General features: G+C 36.7%; 1 protein-coding gene across 1 annotated transcript in view; it reads left to right on the plus strand.

Moving 5' to 3' along the window:
- LOC127869005 (uncharacterized) overlaps positions 1-19,151 on the plus strand; it is a 118,016-nt gene that overhangs the window by 43,121 nt on the left and 55,744 nt on the right. Inside the window, exons 29-49 of the mRNA XM_052411250.1 lie at positions 705-896; positions 1,297-1,493; positions 2,178-2,287; positions 3,024-3,121; positions 3,739-3,936; positions 4,508-4,674; positions 6,164-6,282; positions 6,901-7,025; positions 8,025-8,219; positions 8,884-9,068; positions 9,860-9,993; positions 10,628-10,722; positions 11,723-11,913; positions 12,897-13,036; positions 13,855-13,985; positions 15,052-15,228; positions 16,075-16,292; positions 16,690-16,826; positions 17,157-17,275; positions 17,867-18,067; positions 18,865-19,045. Of these exons, the coding sequence (XP_052267210.1) occupies positions 705-896; positions 1,297-1,493; positions 2,178-2,287; positions 3,024-3,121; positions 3,739-3,936; positions 4,508-4,674; positions 6,164-6,282; positions 6,901-7,025; positions 8,025-8,219; positions 8,884-9,068; positions 9,860-9,993; positions 10,628-10,722; positions 11,723-11,913; positions 12,897-13,036; positions 13,855-13,985; positions 15,052-15,228; positions 16,075-16,292; positions 16,690-16,826; positions 17,157-17,275; positions 17,867-18,067; positions 18,865-19,045 (3,310 nt within the window). The remainder of the gene's footprint in view (positions 1-704; positions 897-1,296; positions 1,494-2,177; positions 2,288-3,023; positions 3,122-3,738; positions 3,937-4,507; positions 4,675-6,163; positions 6,283-6,900; positions 7,026-8,024; positions 8,220-8,883; positions 9,069-9,859; positions 9,994-10,627; positions 10,723-11,722; positions 11,914-12,896; positions 13,037-13,854; positions 13,986-15,051; positions 15,229-16,074; positions 16,293-16,689; positions 16,827-17,156; positions 17,276-17,866; positions 18,068-18,864; positions 19,046-19,151) is intronic.

A 19,151-nucleotide genomic window follows, 5' to 3' on the forward strand; every position in this document is an offset into this window, starting at 1 on the left:
CCAACTTTAACATTTTGCAATAACTTTTGCTATATTGAAGATAGCAACTTCATATTTGGCATGCATGTGTATCTTATGAAGCTGCACATTTTGAGTGGTGAAAGGTCAAGGTCAAGGTCATCCTTCAAGGTCAGAGGTCAAATATATATGGCCAAAATCGCTCATTTTATAAATACTTTTGCAATTTTGAAGATAGCAACTTGATATTTGGCATGCATGTGTATCTTATGGAGCTGCACATTTTGAGTGGTGAAAGGTCAAGGTCAAGGTCATCCTTCAAGGTCAGAGGTCAAATATATGTGGCCCAAATCGCTTATTTTATGAATACTTTTGCAATATTGAAGATAGCAACTTGATATTTGGCATGCATGTGTATCTTATGGAGCTGCACATTTTGAGTGTTGAAAGGTCAAGGTCATCCTTCAAGGTCAGAGGTCAAATATATGTGGCCAAAATCGCTTATTTTATGAATACTTTTGCAATATTGAAGATAGCAACTTGATATTGGGCATGCATGTGTATCTCATGGAGCTGCACATTTTGAGTGGTGAAAGGTCAAGGTCATCCTTCACAAGGTCAAGGTCATCCTTCACAAGGTCAAGGTCATATATAGGGGGACATTGTGTTTCACAAACACATCTTGTTCATAATTGATGAAGTGATTTATAAATAAAAACAACAACAACTAATTATCACCCCTGCAGGTGTATGAGGTAGCAGCCAATTCCAGCCTGTTACAAGAGCAGTGTGCAGCAGGGACCCTGGCAGTTTATCTGTCAGTGGGTGGGGTAGCGTCCAACATGACCGAGGCAGTGGCACAGCTAGTCTGCTTCAGCTATGATACGTTCCCAACGGTCCTGGAAGACCAGATTCAGATGCAGTATTTCCAACAACAGGTGAGAGGGGCATAACATTTCACTTTGAAAGCAAGGTGTCTAAAGGTGGGGTATACTTTTAGGCGAATGTACATGTATCAGCATTTTCTTTAGCTGAATGATGAGACAAAGTTTTGTCAAGTTTTGTAAAATGAGGACCTTAAATATTGTATTGAAATCGAGAGTAAAGATGCTCATCAGTAAAGGCACTCATAAGTTAAAATGCCCTTCTACTTAATAAAAATTATTTACACTTAAATAAATAAAAACTTTTAACGTGTATTTTCCCATGTGTATAATGATTGTAAGTTACCCAATCTGGCAGGAGGATTCGTGACATCACATGTTTCATACAGTCTGGTGCGTACCAGCATTGTCGTCAACTCATGATTCTAAAAAACCAGCGATTTCAATGTTTCAGATTGCCCATATCTGGAATGAGACAAACACAAATCTAGAAGTGAATGTTACTGGGCTGAACTCCAACATCGAGATGTTCGTCCGTCTGTTTGTGGAGCTGATACAGATTCCTCCTGATGGCCAGAACCTGATCTCCAACTTCCTCAACTGGGACATCATCATGAAGTTCTTTGTGGATAACATGGCCAACCCTGACCTGTAAGAGCTTGCTTGTCTTAACCCATTTATGCCTTGTTGACTCTCCATCCTTCTTAATTGGATCAATTTATTTCCAAAATTAGGGATGTCTAGTATATTTATTTCTATATTTAGAATATTTCTACAGAAATTCCTTTAAGCAAACAGCACAGACCCTGATGAGACGCTGTATCATGCAGCGTCTCATCTGGGTCTATGCTGTTTGCCAAGGCCTTTTTTCTAGACGCTAGGCATAAATGGGTTAAACATTGTAGTGTATTGGGTGTTGTTCAAATTAGAGCAACAACTGGGGAAAACTGGGCTTAATGCATAACAAAAAGTGCAAGAATCCACATCAATTAGACAAATAAATATCAATTTCACCACACATCAATTAGATGACATAATATCAATTGCATTAAATAAAATAAAAGGCATGACTTAATGTCAGAAGGATGATATAATATCAATTGCCTGACATTTTATCAATTGACTGTTATAATAGCAATTGCATTGCATAATAATAATTTCATGTTGTGGTATCAATTTTGTGCCATAATTTCAAATGCATACCATAATAGAAATGGTATGACATAACATTTCTCAATAACAGTTCAAGTTAATCCCAACATAAAGTGTGCAGAATTATATGAATTTTCACTGCCTAAAATGCAATTGTAAGTCTTGTCTGTTTTTGTTTTTCAGGTATATGTTGCTTGGTGGAGTGACAGACAAGGTGTCGGACCAGTTTGGATTTGGACCTCTGACAAAGAAGATCACAGCGGCCATTCAGCCTCTCATAAACAAAATTGCCAGTAAGCATGGTACCTTTTGACACTGAACCATCATGAAAGACTTCATTTGTCTTTAATAAACATCCTCGTTCAGTAATATGATGTCTCTCTTGCTGGTGCATCTGAAATTTCACTGGGGTTAAATTGAAGGTTTCACTAGGGTTAAATTGAAGGTTTCACTAGGGTTAAATTGAAGGTTTCACTAGGGTTAAATTGAAGGTTTCACTAGGGTTAAATTGAAGGTTTCACTAGGGTTAAATTGAAGGTTTTACTAGGGTTAAATTGAAGGTTTCACTAGGGTTAAATTGAAGGTTTCACTAGGGTTAAATTGAAGGTTTTATTATGGTTAAATTGAAGGATAACTTGAAAACATATTAGTGTTTGTTTATTGGCATGCATTAGGGAATACTATTCAATCATGATTTCTTATTGATCTAGAAGCTTTTTATAAAATTGAATATAGTGTATATTGAGCATAAAAATATGTCCTGAGCCATGTCATTCCAGCATGAGTGTCATGCCATATACAGCCAGCATAGCTCCAGACCAGCCTGGGCAATCGCAAAGTCTGGTCAAGAGGTACCTTGTCCTGTAATGAGACCACAAAACATTGGGTGATTTAAAAGCAGACAGGGTAGCTCCATGGACCAGACTGTGCAATTGCACAGGCTGGTCTTTAGCTATGCTGGCCCAATATGGCATACGACCCATTTTAACATAACCCTGTTCATAAAGTATATTATATGTTTGCTACCAGATGGAGATGCCATGGACATTCTTGTCAACCCCAGCATGTTACAGGACATGATGAGAGAGATTCTGTCAGCAAACGAACTGCTGAACATGTTACAGGATGTGCGTATTGCAGATCTATTCCTTTTCTCAGATTATTTATGACAGTCTCGGTACCAAATGCATTAAATATTTGAATTAGATCTAATTTTGTAATATTTTTTTGAAATTGAGTCAAACAGATGTGTAAAATACCATGCACATAAGATGTAATATAGTAACCAAAACTAGGACAAATTAACCTGTTTATCTTTGTGCAATAAATAATTTTCAAATCAGTTGCATTGAAATCTTTGAAGTGTTGAGCACTATATTTATTTGTGAGAGCTGTTGACCATCAGACAACACGTATCTTGTAAGCTCAGTTTGCAGAGCGCTGACCTACATATCGGAGACTTGCAGGTTTGATTCCAGGCTCGGACACATATCTTTGGGGTTTGGTCATGAAAGTATTTCTAATGCCTTCTCCCCCTGCCATTAATTCAAATAGGGCTTTTGACAGTAACTGACATAATTAGGTACACTTAGTTCTGGTAAACCTGGTAGATGCAGGTAAACCTGCATCTGACACAGGAAAATTGTGAGGAGATTAGATGAATGTCATGATATAAATAAAATACTGTTGAAAATGGCTAAAAAAAAATAAAAATATGTACACATCTGTCTGATGCTGTTCGTAGGTTACCTTCCAAAGTGAGACGATCCTAAATCAGTTTGTGTGTGAGTATACTGAGGTTCCAAGCTGGTTTAGTATACACGTGCCTGGTGCCGATCCCTCGCACATCATTAACTTGTGCTGGCAACCAGTGACCATGTGGGGAGAGCAACTTCAGAACCTCTACACAAATGAAACCATCCGCCAACAGATTCAGCAAATGGTGAGAACAGGGCAAATATTGAAAAATATTTAGAGAAGTTATTAATTTAGAAAAAATCAAGACAATAATTTCAAATAAAATAAATAAATTCTATGTTAGATTAATTATTTATTAGATACCACAAAATATATCATATGATATGTAGATTCAGCAAATGGTGAGAACAGAGCAAATATTGAAACATGTTTAGAGAATTTATTAAATTTAAATAAAAATCAAGGCAATAATTTTAATTAAAATACATGAATTCTATGTTCGTTTATTTATATATAAGATTTCTAAAAATATATTATAGAATATGTATTATTTGATTATGCTTAATTGTTAACCTGGGAATAGGATTCAGTGAAGTTCAAAATCCTGGTAATTACATTTGGTGTGGTGGGAAGGTATGCGTTTGGCAGCAGACAGTGTATGTTGTTCATAACAAAAATCTCGATGAAACTTTGGATATATCCAGCTTGTTTAGGGACCTAGTTTGGAATTGTATTCGAGATCAGTCTGATCAAAGAACGCTAAATAAGTGAATCATTGAAAACCTGGTTGTGACATGACCATGTTTTTTGTTTAGTTTGATGCCTATGTGGACAAGAAAAGGTCGGAGAATTTGGCGATGCTCAATACGACCCTGTCTTCCATTCTTGATGGGCTGGAAAGCAACAACATCACAAGCTGGGTAGACAGCAGCAGCTCAGCTGAGAACATGGTCAACACAGCCTTGGAGCAAAACTTTAACAAGTAGGGTTTTGTATAATTATAGTTTTGGTAACATTGTTAAAGTCTGTTATATGTAATGATAGTTTAAGTAGAATTCCATGTAGCAATATTTTGATAAAAATTGTCATGTTTCGTTACTGAAGTTTATAAGCAAAAAATGTCATATTTTAAACTTCTTTGAAAATATGTGAAAATAATCAGGAAGTTTCTTTAAAATAAATGTTGATGTGCTTATTAATAAAATATTGAAATAATTTTATGTTAAATGATAAGTCAGTTTTACAAATATTTTAAATATATTGATAGTTTACAGGCTATAGAAAGACATTAAATTGCTTATTGTATTTATTGTTTATAAATTATTTTTTTGTCAACATAAAAAAATGCTAAGTTTGACAATCAGTCAATTCCCACCGGGCACTTATGAGTTATTTCCCATTATTTCAAATCAATATTCACCATTTCTGCTCTCTCAAGTCGTATAGTTTTCATAGAATCTTCACTCACTTTCTAGAAATGTTGGTTGATATTTAAATTGGGCAACTTTCTGGAAATGTTTGTTGACAAAATGGTGGCTAAAGATGACAACCTATCAATTTCAGCGAGGCACTTTCGAGTTATTCACCTTTGTTCTTAAAAAAATTATTTCACCAATACCAGTATTTAAACTGCATATCTAATTTTCAAAAAACTTTCAGGAAATGTTTGTTGACTTAAAATGGAGGCCATTTCTCATAACCTTCCAATTTGCATAAGTTTCTTATTGTTATTTCCCTTAATTGGTACAAAAAATGCTCAATATTCTGTTTCCGTTGTCTCAGTTTTACAGTTTTTATTGAATTGTCACTAAAGTACCTAAACATTATTTGTTGACATAAAATGGAGGCCAAGTTTAATAAAAAGCAAAATCACGCTTGACCCTACAGAATTATTCCTCTTTTTACCAAAAATGCAATATTTGCCATTTCAGCCCTCATAACTCATGACAAGTTTGATAGCTTGAAAAAAAAGAGAATCATATGGTGATTCTTTTCTTATGACGGGGTTTAATATCTGTCCATGACCATGTTGATGAAATCAAACTGTCCAGCTAAGAATTGATACTTGTTCCAAAAGTGTTACCAAAGCCATTTTCTTGTTGGGATGTAAATACCGGTATTTCTGTTTCTTTGGTTCTTAGCATAACAGCATAATAAACCAAATGAAAATGCTCTATGGAACCAAGGTCCTTGTTGAAATACAACATTTTGTGTCTAAAGTCGTTTTATGTTTCATGCATCGACTTGATTTGTTCCCAGCCACCTGAACATGATGCTATAAGAAACAGATATGCTGGATGACATAAAATGTGTTCCATGTTTCTGTTCGTTTGGTTCCCAACATCATGAACCTCCTGAAGATGCTAGAGGGCACCAGTCTGCTTGTGGAAATAGATTGCATCCTTTTCACTGTTGACATAAATGTTCTGTACACTGTTTAATTGTGTTTTATGTTTCTGTTTGGTTCTCAGCATTATGAACCTTCTGAAGATGTTAGAGGGAACCAGTATGCTTGAGGAAATCCATCGGGCCTTGACCACAGTTGTGGCTGTCCAGGGACACATTGATATGCTCATGGAAAAACTTGCAGGTGGAGTATAGACCATGAAATATGTCTCAATATTTAGTCCTTAGCTATGCTTTCAAAGTCTTCTTATATTTTAGTCAGATACCAAAACTGTGCTTCTTGCATTGACATTAACAACAAACAAACAAACAGACATGATCGTTATTATTAACATCTTAAAGATAATGTCACTTCAATCATAACTTCCATCAAACACATTAAATATGTCTCTATAATTTTTATTTGCAAATACACATACTTTCATGCTGAAGAATGAAAAAGATACATCTTCAACTTAAGAATGCATAAGCTTTTAGTATCCTGATTTCAGATACATTGTCAAACTAAAGTCCTTTAGATTATTTGGGCCTCTCTTTTGGAAAACCGGGTTTAATGCATGTGCAGAGTGTCATCCCAAATTAGCCTGTGTAGTCCGCTAAGAATAATCAGGGATGACACTTTCCACTTTATGTTTATTTATTTTAAGGAAGTATTTACTAATATCTGAAATCCAGTTTAGGCCGAAAGTGTCCTCCCTGATAATCCTCTGCAGACTGCACAGGCTAATCTGAGACAACATTACACACATGCTTTAAAGCCTGTTTTCCCAGATAGAGGCTCATTTGTGCCCATCTGTTACAGGTGATGAGCACATTCCTCTGGTAAATGTGCTGCCCAGCTTGGACGCCATCTCACACCTCATAGGGAAACTCAACTCTGACTCTGCAACTGATTTCTTCACTGTAGCCGCTGTCTACCCGCAACAGGTTAGTGGACATTGGATCATATATTTTATTGATATTATATGTGACAATAGGATTTCATTTGCCAGCTCACTTGGTAGAGTCCTTGACTACAAATCTCAGGATCATGTGTATAATCCTCTTGCCCGGCCACATTACTTGTGAGGCGATTGGTCATGCAGACCTGTCCTCAGTCATTATCTCCTACTTCTGATTCATGTAGGGCAGTTGTCAGTAACTTTCATTAGGGTGTGCACTCACTACAGTTTACCAAGCAGATCTAGGAACGTGCGGGTTGGTAGACAGACAATTGTTTTGTTATTATTCCCCTTCTGGCAACTATATGATTTTCGCTCTGTGCTTCTGTCTGTCAGTCACACTTTTCTGGATCCTGCGATAACTTTAAAAGTTCTTCATATTTTTTCATGAAACTTGAAGCATGGACAGATGTCAATATGGAGATTATGCACGTCATTTCATTTTGTTCCTACATCAAGAATTCTGGTTGCTATGGCAATAAATAGACTAGAAATATTGCTGAAAATGGTGGACTTGTATATATATAAATCAGAACATCTTTATTGCGGTAAGGAATTAGTGATTTTTTTGTTAGGGCTACGATAGCTTATAATTACCAATATTTATTACCACTAGCATTATTTGGGTCAGATTTTAAAAAGAGGAAAAGTTTAGAAGTATTGAATTCAATACTGAATTAGTGGTTTGATGTATTACAATTTTATAATTATATACGAGGGTTGATCAATACATTTGTAGACTAACTATTGCATTTCTTTAATAGTACAGATTTCTGTGTTGTTTTCGATTAAATGCCTTTTTCAAGTTCAAAACATTGCTGTTTCAAAATATTCTATCAATGTGAGGAGCTTGTCCTTTTAATTGAATAGTTTGTACTGGATTGTGTACATGAATTACAATTTATTTTTTGCACATGCTTTTAGTCTTATTAGCTTTATTTTAGATATGTCTGTATGTATGAAGAGTTAACACTTTATGTTTCAGTTCTATGAGCTTGTTGTATCAAAAACATGGAAGGAAACAGTCTGTGACTTTGAGCGTTTTAACAGGACTTTCTACTTTGAAAACACCATGGATGCCCAGGAGTACCAAAAGGACCTTTGTGAAGCCGCTGACAAAGATGAGCAGTATATGCTGGAAATCTTCAAATTTGTGGAAGTTGAAAAAATTGTAAATCAGGTAAACAATTTCTGGAATATGTACCTCATAGATTTGTTTTGTGGTTGTGTATGCATGTTTTTTTTTGTTTAAAGATATTTTGTTTCAAGCGCCTATTTTGTTGAGGGGATTACATTTACTGAAAAATGACATTGTATGGATTGATACAAATGATTAAAGTCATGTTAATGAATAGTGGCATGTGTTATGCCAAATGGATCTTATGCTAATGTAATGTGGCAAGCGTAGCTCGAGCCTATTCTGCGTCATCAGGCGGTCTGGTCGGGAGCTAGCTGTCTGCAACAAAGACCAGCACGGTTTTGTGGTTTCATAAGCAGATAGGTTAGCTCCTGACCAGACTGTGCAGATGCGCAGGCTGGAGCTGGAGCTATGACATTTTTTTTATGAATTTAACGTTTCTGTCACAGATCATAGATCTTATGCTCCAAATTAATTTTTATACACAGTATTCCTATACGATGGATGTAGGCATACTGTCATGGTTTACAGCTCCTGTTTTCAGGCCAGTTATTACCCCTTGATTAATATTTTGTTTCCACGTGACTTTCCCAAACATTGACTAAGCACATCATCTTGGACTGGAACATCCATGTTTATTAGTGATATTCTTGTTCTACCATCTTTTTATAATTAAAATTATGGCAAGACATTCATTTTTTGTCAGATTGAAAGCATCTACAAGAGCTCTGCCAACTTCACCCTAGAGATGTTACAGAAGAGCAGTGCCCTGATGAGCAAGTTGATAGAGAGAGTTACGGGCCTTACTAACGTCAATATTACCGGGATGGACTCGTGGTTGCAGACTATCATCATGTCACTGGAGAGGCTAAACACACAGCAGCAGAGCAGGTGGGTAGGAGTGATGTCAGAGATTGATGCCTAGGTAGGGCAGTGGTTGGTACACACATCTCGCCTCAGTGACCAAGGTTCAGTTCACGCTCCTGATGCATGCGAGTTTATTGGCGGTCACCATAATGGAATTGTTTCTTTCTGAGGCTCTGGTTTCCTCCAAGATAACACCGCCATGCAAACATTTAAAATATTTGTATGATAACTAGGTATCTTGAAATTGTAGATGTCATTCAAAATAGATTAGTGAGCCCTTGGTGTTAAGCATCCCCAGGCTCTCATGTGTTTGTACTATAATTTCCATTCCTTGTGTCTTTTCCATTTAAAATTGACATTTGAAATTGTCTTTATTGATTCAAATCTCTAGTGCTGTAAATGTGACTTTGGTGTAGAATAATTGCACATGATGTTGTTGATTCAGAGTTCAATATTGGCTAATTATGGGTTATCTGAATTTAATAGGTACCTACTGGAAAATGAAGATATGGGTTAAAATATAAAATAAGCCTGTCTATGTGAATACCAGACTTAATGCATGTGCATTTAGTAGTGTCCCAGGATGCCCATTCGGACAGAGACAACCCTTTCCACCTACACTTGGTTTACCTTACAAATAGATTTCCTTTAAATGAAAAATTACATAAAATTGGAAATTGTCTGCCATTTTGGGAATATCACAGGCTAATATGGGGCGATACTTTATGCACATACATTTAATTGGTTTTCAGATAGGGCTGCTCATATTTTATTTGACCATTTTAACATTTGAATTCATCTGTGTGTGTTAACAGTTTGGTGGACTCATGCACCCTGATCTGGCAGTCGTTGGAAGGGACAGCAGTGTTCACGGACATGGTAAAGCCCTATCTCACTTCATCCAAGGCCTTCGTCAACATATCACAGGCAACGATGGACTTGATCATTGGTGAGTTGAAGTCAGTTTTGTCTGGACACATAGCCTTCATATTTTGTGGGTGAAATCATTTATGTTTTTCACTATTGACTAGTCAGTAAATGACTTTTTGACTTCAGGTTTATAGGAATTACACCATGGGTTGCTGGGCCAAGTGCTTTAACCCTTTGCATGCTGGGAAATTTGTTGTCTGCAAAAATGTTGTCTGCTGAATTTCTAAAATTAGCATTTTCTTTGATTTTTTTCAAAGAATACTATCAGAATAGCAAACAGTTTGGATTCTGATGAGACGCCACGTTCTGTGGTGTCTCATCTGGATCCAAACTGTTTGCAAAGGCCTTCAAAATTCGGTTCCAGCACTGGAAGAGTTAAAAGCCTAGCACAAGAATTGCAGAGAGTTGGCATAATCAATCATAATTGTTCTGCCATTAAAAGAAAAACAAATTGTATTATAAACCCCACATTGTTTGCCCATTTTATTTTCCATGTGTGTCTGCCATAATATTTAATATTTAAATATTGGTGCGGTCCATGACATTACATTGTCATTATGAATGAAGTTTGTCTCAGTAATATTTTTGTATGCAGAAAAAGATAACTTTGTGTTAGTTTTATTTTAATTGGGTAATTTGTCTTTGTCTTGCAGACCTAGAGACCAATGTCTGTGGTGGTCAGAACAGAACCATTTCAAACATCATTTCCATCTTGTCTGAGACAGCCATTACTCAACAAATAAAACAGGTATGTGTGTTACTCCAATATAAAATCCTCAAAGAGTTCACAATGGTGTCATGAATAAGGTGTTTGCTGTGTGACCAGTACAATGGAGTCATGAATAAGGTGTTTGCTGTGTGACCAGTACAATGGTGTCATGAATAAGGTGTTTGCTGTGTGACCAGTACAATGGTGTCATGAATAAGGTGTTTGCTGTGTGACCAGTACAATGGTGTCATGAATAAGGTGTTTGCTGTGTGACCAGTACAATAGTGTCATGAATAAGGTGTTTGCTGTGTGACCAGTACAATGGTGTCATGAATAAGGTGTTTGCTGTGTGACCAGTAGGTCTTGGGTTTGCTATCTACTCTTTTGTGTTTTTCGAAGGATTTTTCAAAGACGCTGAGTACTGGCACTTCTCTTGGCACTAAGTCAGCTTCACCAGTTAACCCTTTACCACTTAGATGTGTATTTTCACACATTTGTAGTCCCTTAAAATACTAAATTTAATTGATATAAGTTAAAGTTTTAAAAGCTTCATTTGCAACCTTTAAGATACTGATGAGCAGCAAACAGTATAAAACCTGAACAGATTACGAGTGACTTGCAGGCTGATCTGGTTTATGCTGTTTGCACAAAGCCATTTTCACTTTGCTTCAGAGTGGGAAATGGTTCATACAAATCATTGTATCGCTTGACTGTAAAACTTCTAAACAAACTCAACTGTCTTTGTCTATAATTCACCCATATATGTTAGTAGTATTGAATTTAAAGCCATAGACTCAACCTGACACACAGAAAAGGCTGATTTTCAGAAAATAGTTCTATGACCAGCAATGAAAAGAAAGTACTATAATACATTTGGAGTAATATTCCCAAACTAAGATGAAATGTGTGTTAAAAGATTTGAAATTTCATAATATTTCATCCTTCTTTTACTAGCCAATTTGGCAAAGAAGCCCTCTTCTAGGCCAGGGCAGTTATTTTGAAGAATGCATGATCAATGGTTGACTGAATGTTTTCACAGCTTTACGAAATGATGACTGGTAAAACCTCCGTGGCAGACTTCACGTGTCAAGATATGAGCATGTACTACAGCTTTGGTGAGAAGTTTGCCCAGAATATCATGGGGGTGTTCAATGGCTCTGGGGCCAACACGATGGAGTGTGTGGCTGACATATGGACCGCTGCTCAGACCCTCCTTGCTGACACAAACAAGTGAGACATTAAGATAAGAGCCTTTGATTACAAACCTTCTTTTTATAAATATTTATTACTTGATGTTAAATATTTGAGCCATGCTTCCAGAAAAACAGGATTTGATGCATGTGCATAAACTGGCGCCCAAGATTTGTCTGTGCAGATTTTTGTTGAGAATAGACTTCCTTTAAACAAACATTTCCATGGAAAGTGTCCTCCCTGATTAGCATGTGCAGACTGTACAGACATATCTGGGACCACACCCTACCCATTTAAATTCATTAAGCCCTATTTTGCCAGAGCGTAGCTCAAATATTTTTAAATAAAATTGGAAATGGTATTATCATAATACCGACCAAAGTCTCAACTGTTTTTTATAGCCAATTAGATAAATGTGTCAATTAAGTTAAAGCTAATAGTCCCCATTCCCCGCAGTTTGCAAATAAAAGTTTCGCAAGTGGAACAAAACAATAGTGCCAATTATCAAAACATTACCCCTGTTTGTAACCACAAAGGTACTGGTTTATTGCTTAATTGCTGTGTTCGTTGACATATTTTTTATTACCATCGTTGGTTTGGCTTGTTGTTCTTACTAGACCAGGATAAATTGGCAGCATGTCTCGCATGAAAAGTAAAATCGTACGATATATTCTTTGAAAAACGCAGAATGGAAAAAAATGTAACCAGTTTACTGATTGTTTTGGTAGGTTAACTGGTTAACCTCTTGCATCCATAAAAAATAGAATATCCAAAGTTTAACCCTTTTCATGCTGGGAAATTTGTTGTCTGCTAAAATGTCATCTGCTCAATTTCTAAAGTTAGCATTTTGTTCGATTTTTTTTCAAAGAAGACTTTCAGAATAGCAAACAGTTTGGATCCTAATGAGACGCATGTTCTTTGGCGTCTCAACTGGATCCAAACTGTTTGCAAAGGCCTTCAAAATTTGGTTCCAGCACTGAAAGAGTTAGTTAACTAATTCATACATAAAACTACTTTTCCAGCCTGTTTGCCGTCAGTGGGGAACTTTTCAAGCTACTGGAGAATCCTGACTTAAAGAAGATCCTGACAGAGGTCTTTGGGTCAGAGCAGGGGTTAGCATTACTACGAAGCGCCCTTGACCTTGTCAGTCAACAGGAACAAGGTAGTTTTAAGATGTCAAAAGAGCTGGTGTATTGATTTTTATCAGAAATTTATTGAGTAGTATAAGCAGTATTTTGAAAACGATAAAACCAAAATCTTGTATAATTTCAGCAATTAGTGTTTTCCCATCTAAGTAATTTTTCCACTGTTAATTTGAAATGAAATAAGAATTGTTTTCTTTTAATTAATGTACTTTGACATATAGGCTATCAAAAACAGAACCACATTATGTACTTACATTGTATGTTGAAATGATTGTTACTTCAGGTGCTGTTTCTTTTTTATGTATGATACTATATATATCTGTTTGAGCCTCACTCTGGGAAACTCTGGGACGACACTTTATGTGCATGCATTGCACCCCTAAACTGTAATGGCAATAATCCAACTCACAGCCATTGACCCTCCTGGTCGCTGTACGTATGTACTCATAAAAGCTCAAAGCATTCAAGAAGAACTACCCTAAACTGGACTGTTGCTTAGAAAGGACCAATTTTTAATGAAAAATTAGATAAAAGCAGAGAGTGTTGTCCCTGATGAGCCTGTGCTTATAAGCCTGTTTTCCCATAACAAAGCTCATTTTATGAGTTGAGTTCTGAGAAAACTGGGCATATTGCATGTGTGTTAAGTGTCAGGAACGACACTTTCCGCTTTTATGACATTTTTCATTTAAATGAAGTCTCTTCTTAGCAAAAATACAATTTACGCGGAAAGTGTCATCCCTGATTAGCCTGTGCGGACTGCACAGGCTAATCTGCGACAACACTTTATGCACATGCATTATGCCCAGTTTTCTCAGAACACGTCTCTTATGTTCAGCTGTTGCGGCCCTTCAGTCTCTACTGGAGACCAACATCACCAACATGGAGACCGTCCTGAACAACCTGTTCTCTACAGCCTCCAACGTACTGCAGCCCATTGTGAAGAGTCTGTTCAATGGAGTCGATCTGGTACGTGGTAGTGAGGGAGGCATTGAAGATTCTGGGGCCCATTTGTTAAACAAGTTTAACATTCATAGCCATGGTTTCTTTTTGCACACACGTATATGTATTAATTCTTGGTAAATTTATCATATTCAAAAATCAGCACAAACCACTCACCATAATGACAGAATTAAAACTTCACAGCAAAGTATGTCAATAAAGAACAAAGAAATTTGTCTTTTAAATTTAATTATGGTTAATTAAAAACTTTTAAACAACGGTGTGCATACTTTTTCAAAGATACCAGTTTTCAGATATGCATTAATGTGTTGTCAACATGTTGTAGTCTTGCGGGTGTCATTGATATAAGGTTGGAGTTGGAGCTACATGTTTATTCATTCATACCCAAGCTACAAGTTTACAACAAAATATGAAGCATAATCATATACATACAAGACGAATAGTAGAGACAACTCTTACAGGATCTAGTATTCAGTTCAGTATAACACAGTAATGTCCCTTTAACTCTTTCTTGACAATATGTAACAAACCAGGAGGATATTAATTCTCGCAAAATGTATGTTTGAATATTATTGAAGGAAATCAAATTACAGTTAATTGCAAAAATGTCATTTTCTTTTAACAGTGACTCACTTTCGACGAAACCTTTTTGGGACAATTTAAATGAATTTCTTTTAACAAAAAATCTGTATTGACAATTCCAAATTTGTGTTTATGTCATCTTAGTAACAAAGATGCTCACTATTATAGCATTTTGTGTTAACAGATTTGCACATACAAATTTTTTTTGTTTTAAGTTCAATTACAGTTATTGTTATATCTTTTTTTTTTTTTTTTTTTTTTTTTTTTTTTTTTCCAGATCTCATGATTTTTTATCCAAATGAAAGAGCATGATGTAATTGTGTTAATGGAAAATTTATATTTTATAATGTATATATGAGCCGTGCCTTGTGAAAAGGAGGTTTAATGCATGTGCGTAAAGTGTCATCCTAGGTGCTTTGTAAAATGCGAATGTACATTATTCAAAACATTCAAGAAATAAAATGTTTTTGTACTTTCTGTTTATGTGCAGAAGAATATGACTGCTGAAGAAGTGATTGCCAAGGTGTGTGAGGAAGACCAGGACTGGGCTCTGTTGCTAGGCAATCTGACACAGATGGACATACGGAAGGCTATGTGTGGAAATGACACCAAGGAGGCCAGAGACACTGCCAGCATGCTGCTGAACTATGTAGAAACACTTCAAGTGGTAAATAACAAGGATTTGCTTAAGTCTGTGTTGATATTTGTTCAGAAGATGTAAACACTTTCGTGGCTATCAAGTAGAGGTGTGTGTTACAGATTCACCAACTCAGCCATCTCATGAAAAAATGGCATATGCCAGTGTATGTATGAGTCGTGATCTGAGAAAACTGGGCATAATGCATATGCGTAAAGTGTCATCCCAGATTAGCCTGTGCAGTCCGCACAGGCTAATCAGGGACGACACTTTCCACTTTTATGGTATTTTAGTTTCATCAAGGAAGTCCCTCCTTACCTTACCGAAAATCAAGTTTAGGCGGAAACTATCGTCCCTGATTAGCCTGTGCGGACTGCACAGGCTAATCTGGGATGACACTTTACGCACATGCATTTAGCCCAGTTTTCTCAGAAAACGACTCATATAGCTCCAAATCAGCCATATCTCATAAGCAGACAGGGTAGCTCCTTATCAGATTGCAAATGCACAGGCTGGTCAGGACTTATTCTGGTCGAATATGGGTTAAGACCCATTATTGCATGACTTGATTCTTATGGCAATTGTCCATCTTGCTCAACTTGCTACATATTATGACATATGGCACTTGAGGTATAGATAACTACTGTGACAAATCCTAGTGTCTGATTTAAATCAGGCCTTCCGGTATTGAGTAATTCTGCATTGGTGCGAATTGAAAGAAATCTACAGCTCAAAAAATGATTATGCTTTGTGCTATAAAACAATAACAATATGACATTATAAACCAGTTTTTGTTTCATTGTATTTTTAAAAGTAGAATAAAAAGTCTCACCTTGAATTTTTATTTATCAATTCACAACATTTCCATTGCTTCAGCTTCAGGACATTCAAAACTTCAATTCAACCGCATTTTGGATGAAAGTGACCCAAGATGTGGCTGCCTTGTTACAGAACTTTAATGGTCTATCAAATCTCGTGTCATTGGTTGAAAAGTTGGGCAAAATCGATATCATGAATCTGCTGGATAACAAGGAACTTCTTCGAACAATCCAGAAAATACTTACTGATGATGGACCAGACGCTATTTTGAAAGAGTATGTTCACATGAAATGTCTCAATTGCTTTGGAAGTCTGGGACTGTCATAGAAAAATGTTTCACGTAAATCATGCCTTTCATTGTGTGCTTGTTTAATTGTTTTTATCCAAAAATAATTTTTTGTGATGACCTTTAAAAAAAATATTCTTATTTTGTTTTCAAGAACCTTATGTGTAATAAATGAATGAAAAAAACAATATTTTTTAATGAGTCATTCGAGTTAGGGCTTGACAGCTTGTGTTTAGTTGCCCATATAATATTCCAGTGATTTTTTTTATGATGGAATACCTAGTAACATTGTCAGAACATGAAATTCATTTGGGGCCTAATTGTTTTTCTCCTTCCAAATACACATTTTACTTACAAATATGATCATATTGTGTTTCTTTTTCCAGTTTGAACACTTTCCTGGATAACTTCAAGCTTTTAGGAGAGGATTCCAATATCACCAACATAATCCTCAACGATATCCGCTACCTTGCAAATGGGTTGTTTGCGTTTTCTTCTCTGCGTTCAATCATGTTAAGCAATGGTAAGCATGTTTGTTTATTAAACTATGAAATTCAGAAGGGATTCTTTTCATGGGATGTTTAAATATGTTGTCTTTAATAGTATATGCAGGCATATGTTAAGTTGTTTTTATGCCCTCACTTTTTTTGCCCAGGATTTACTGAATGTGCGAAGAAACATTAAGTATGGTAACTGGTGATCAGACACTTGATATAAAGTTGAATTCTGTTTATGCAGCTACTTCTGTCATCAGCTACTATAGTATACAACATTCATAAAATGCCAGAAGAAGTAAACAGCAAAAATAGTTATACATAAGGCCCTTTGATAAGCAGTGTCCAATATCTTGCAGTGAAAGTGCGAGACTTGCTGAAGCAGCCAGCAGAATTTGAGCGTTACATGATGGATCAACTCAACCTTACCGCGGATGTTGCGAGCGCCATCATAGACGGCAGCATAAGCTTTGAAATGGTACACCCACACGACAAAATAACAATTTTTATGCCCCAGAAGGAGGGCATATAATGATCACACTGTCAGTCTGTCCGTCCGTCTGTCTGTCTGTACGTCTGTCCATCACACTTTGCGTTTAGGTTTCGAAAAATGCTTATAACTTTTATGTCGCTTCAGATGTAACCTTTATATTTGGTATGAATGTGTATATGGACGAGGCCTTTCCATACGCACACAAATTTTTACCCCTGTAACCTTGACCTTGAACTTGGGGTCCGGGTTTAGGTTTCAAAATCTGCGTTTAGGTTTCGAAAAATGTTCATAACTTCTATCAAAGCGTTTTTCGGGGGCATATGTCATCCTATGGAGACAGCTCTTGTTAATCATATTTCAATTTTCATACCATATTTTATGCTTCCTGAGGCTTACATTTTCTTCTGGGTTGTAGAATATCAAAATTGGATATAATGAGTAAATATGAATGTTTTGAAAAAATATAACAACATCATAGCCCTTTTGGTGTAACACAGTTTCTCTTGGTTTGTTCTTGTATTTTTTGTTCATTAAACTGATAATAAATAAGCTTTTATTCTGATATATTGTTCACAGTTGCTGGAGGTGGCCAATGCGGACCTCAAAGGTCTCATCTGTAACACCACAGAGTTTGAACAACTGTTGCGCTTCAACAACGAGTCACGAGAGCATGCAGCAGCAATCAGCCAGAGCTTCTGTCACCTTGACAGTCACACCTTACAGGGGCTTCTTGATGACATCCTGCAGGAGTTGGACATTGGGAATCTTGTTGAAAAGGTTTGCACTTTTTATGCCCCTGAAGGAGGGCATATAGTGATTAAATCGTCCGTCCGTCTGTCTATCCGTCTGTCCTTCCGTCACACTTTGCGTTTAGGTTTTGGTGTTTAGGTTTCGAAAAATGCTCATAACTTCTATGTCGCTTCAGATAGCAACTTGATATTTGGCATGCATGTGTATCTCATGGAGCTGCACATTTTGAGTGGTGAAAGTTCAAGGTCATCCTACAAGATCAAAGGCCAAATATATGGCTTCAAAGCAGCGCAGAAGGGGCATTGTGTTTCTGACAAACACATCGCAAGGCATAACAAAATAGTTTACGTACTAGCTCATCTACCCACAGATGTGTGTTTTGTTTTAATAGCCTCTTGGTGAAAAGCTTATGGGTTACTAAGGCCATTTTAAACCTCATTGTTATGTAGATCCATTTAATTGAGCTGCATCATACGAAAATGTGTTTATAATGCCACATGTGGCCAGTGTGGTTCAAGATAAGCCTGCGCATTTGGGCATTCAGGTCAGGAGCTGCACTGTCTGCTATAAAGTCCACAAGGTTTCCTTATCTAATAAAAGGGCACGGTAGCTCTGAACCAGACTGCACAATTTCCCAGGCTGGTCTGGAGCGACGCTGACAGCATACAGCATTAATTCCATTTTGGCATGACGTGGCTTGATTGTTCTTTTAGGGGAAAATCTTGAGAGGGGTAGATCAAATGAAGGACCTCCTGATGGCCAGACAGACTTTAAAGCTGCTACACAAAAATGACCTATTGATTTAAGCTTTCATGTAATTTTAGATGGTGACAAGTGGACTGGACAGTATCCTAGATAAGGCCGGAGTCACTGTGGAAGAGATGAAAGAAGCATTTGTGAGCATTGTGAACGGCCAGAAAGATCTCACAAACATGAATGAGCGCTTTAATGCATTTGCCAGCGCCAACGCTGAGGCATTTGAAAGCCTTGCTGCTGCTCAAACCAGTGAGTCCCATTTTGTTTCTGGTTATTTTATATCAAACCTATTAAATATGCCGGGCAGGGATATATTGGAGTAACTCTGTTGGTTTGGGAATTGGTCAGTCCATTA

This window comes from Dreissena polymorpha, chromosome 2, assembly GCF_020536995.1.
Source record: "Dreissena polymorpha isolate Duluth1 chromosome 2, UMN_Dpol_1.0, whole genome shotgun sequence".
Taxonomy (NCBI): Eukaryota; Metazoa; Mollusca; class Bivalvia; order Myida; family Dreissenidae; genus Dreissena; species Dreissena polymorpha.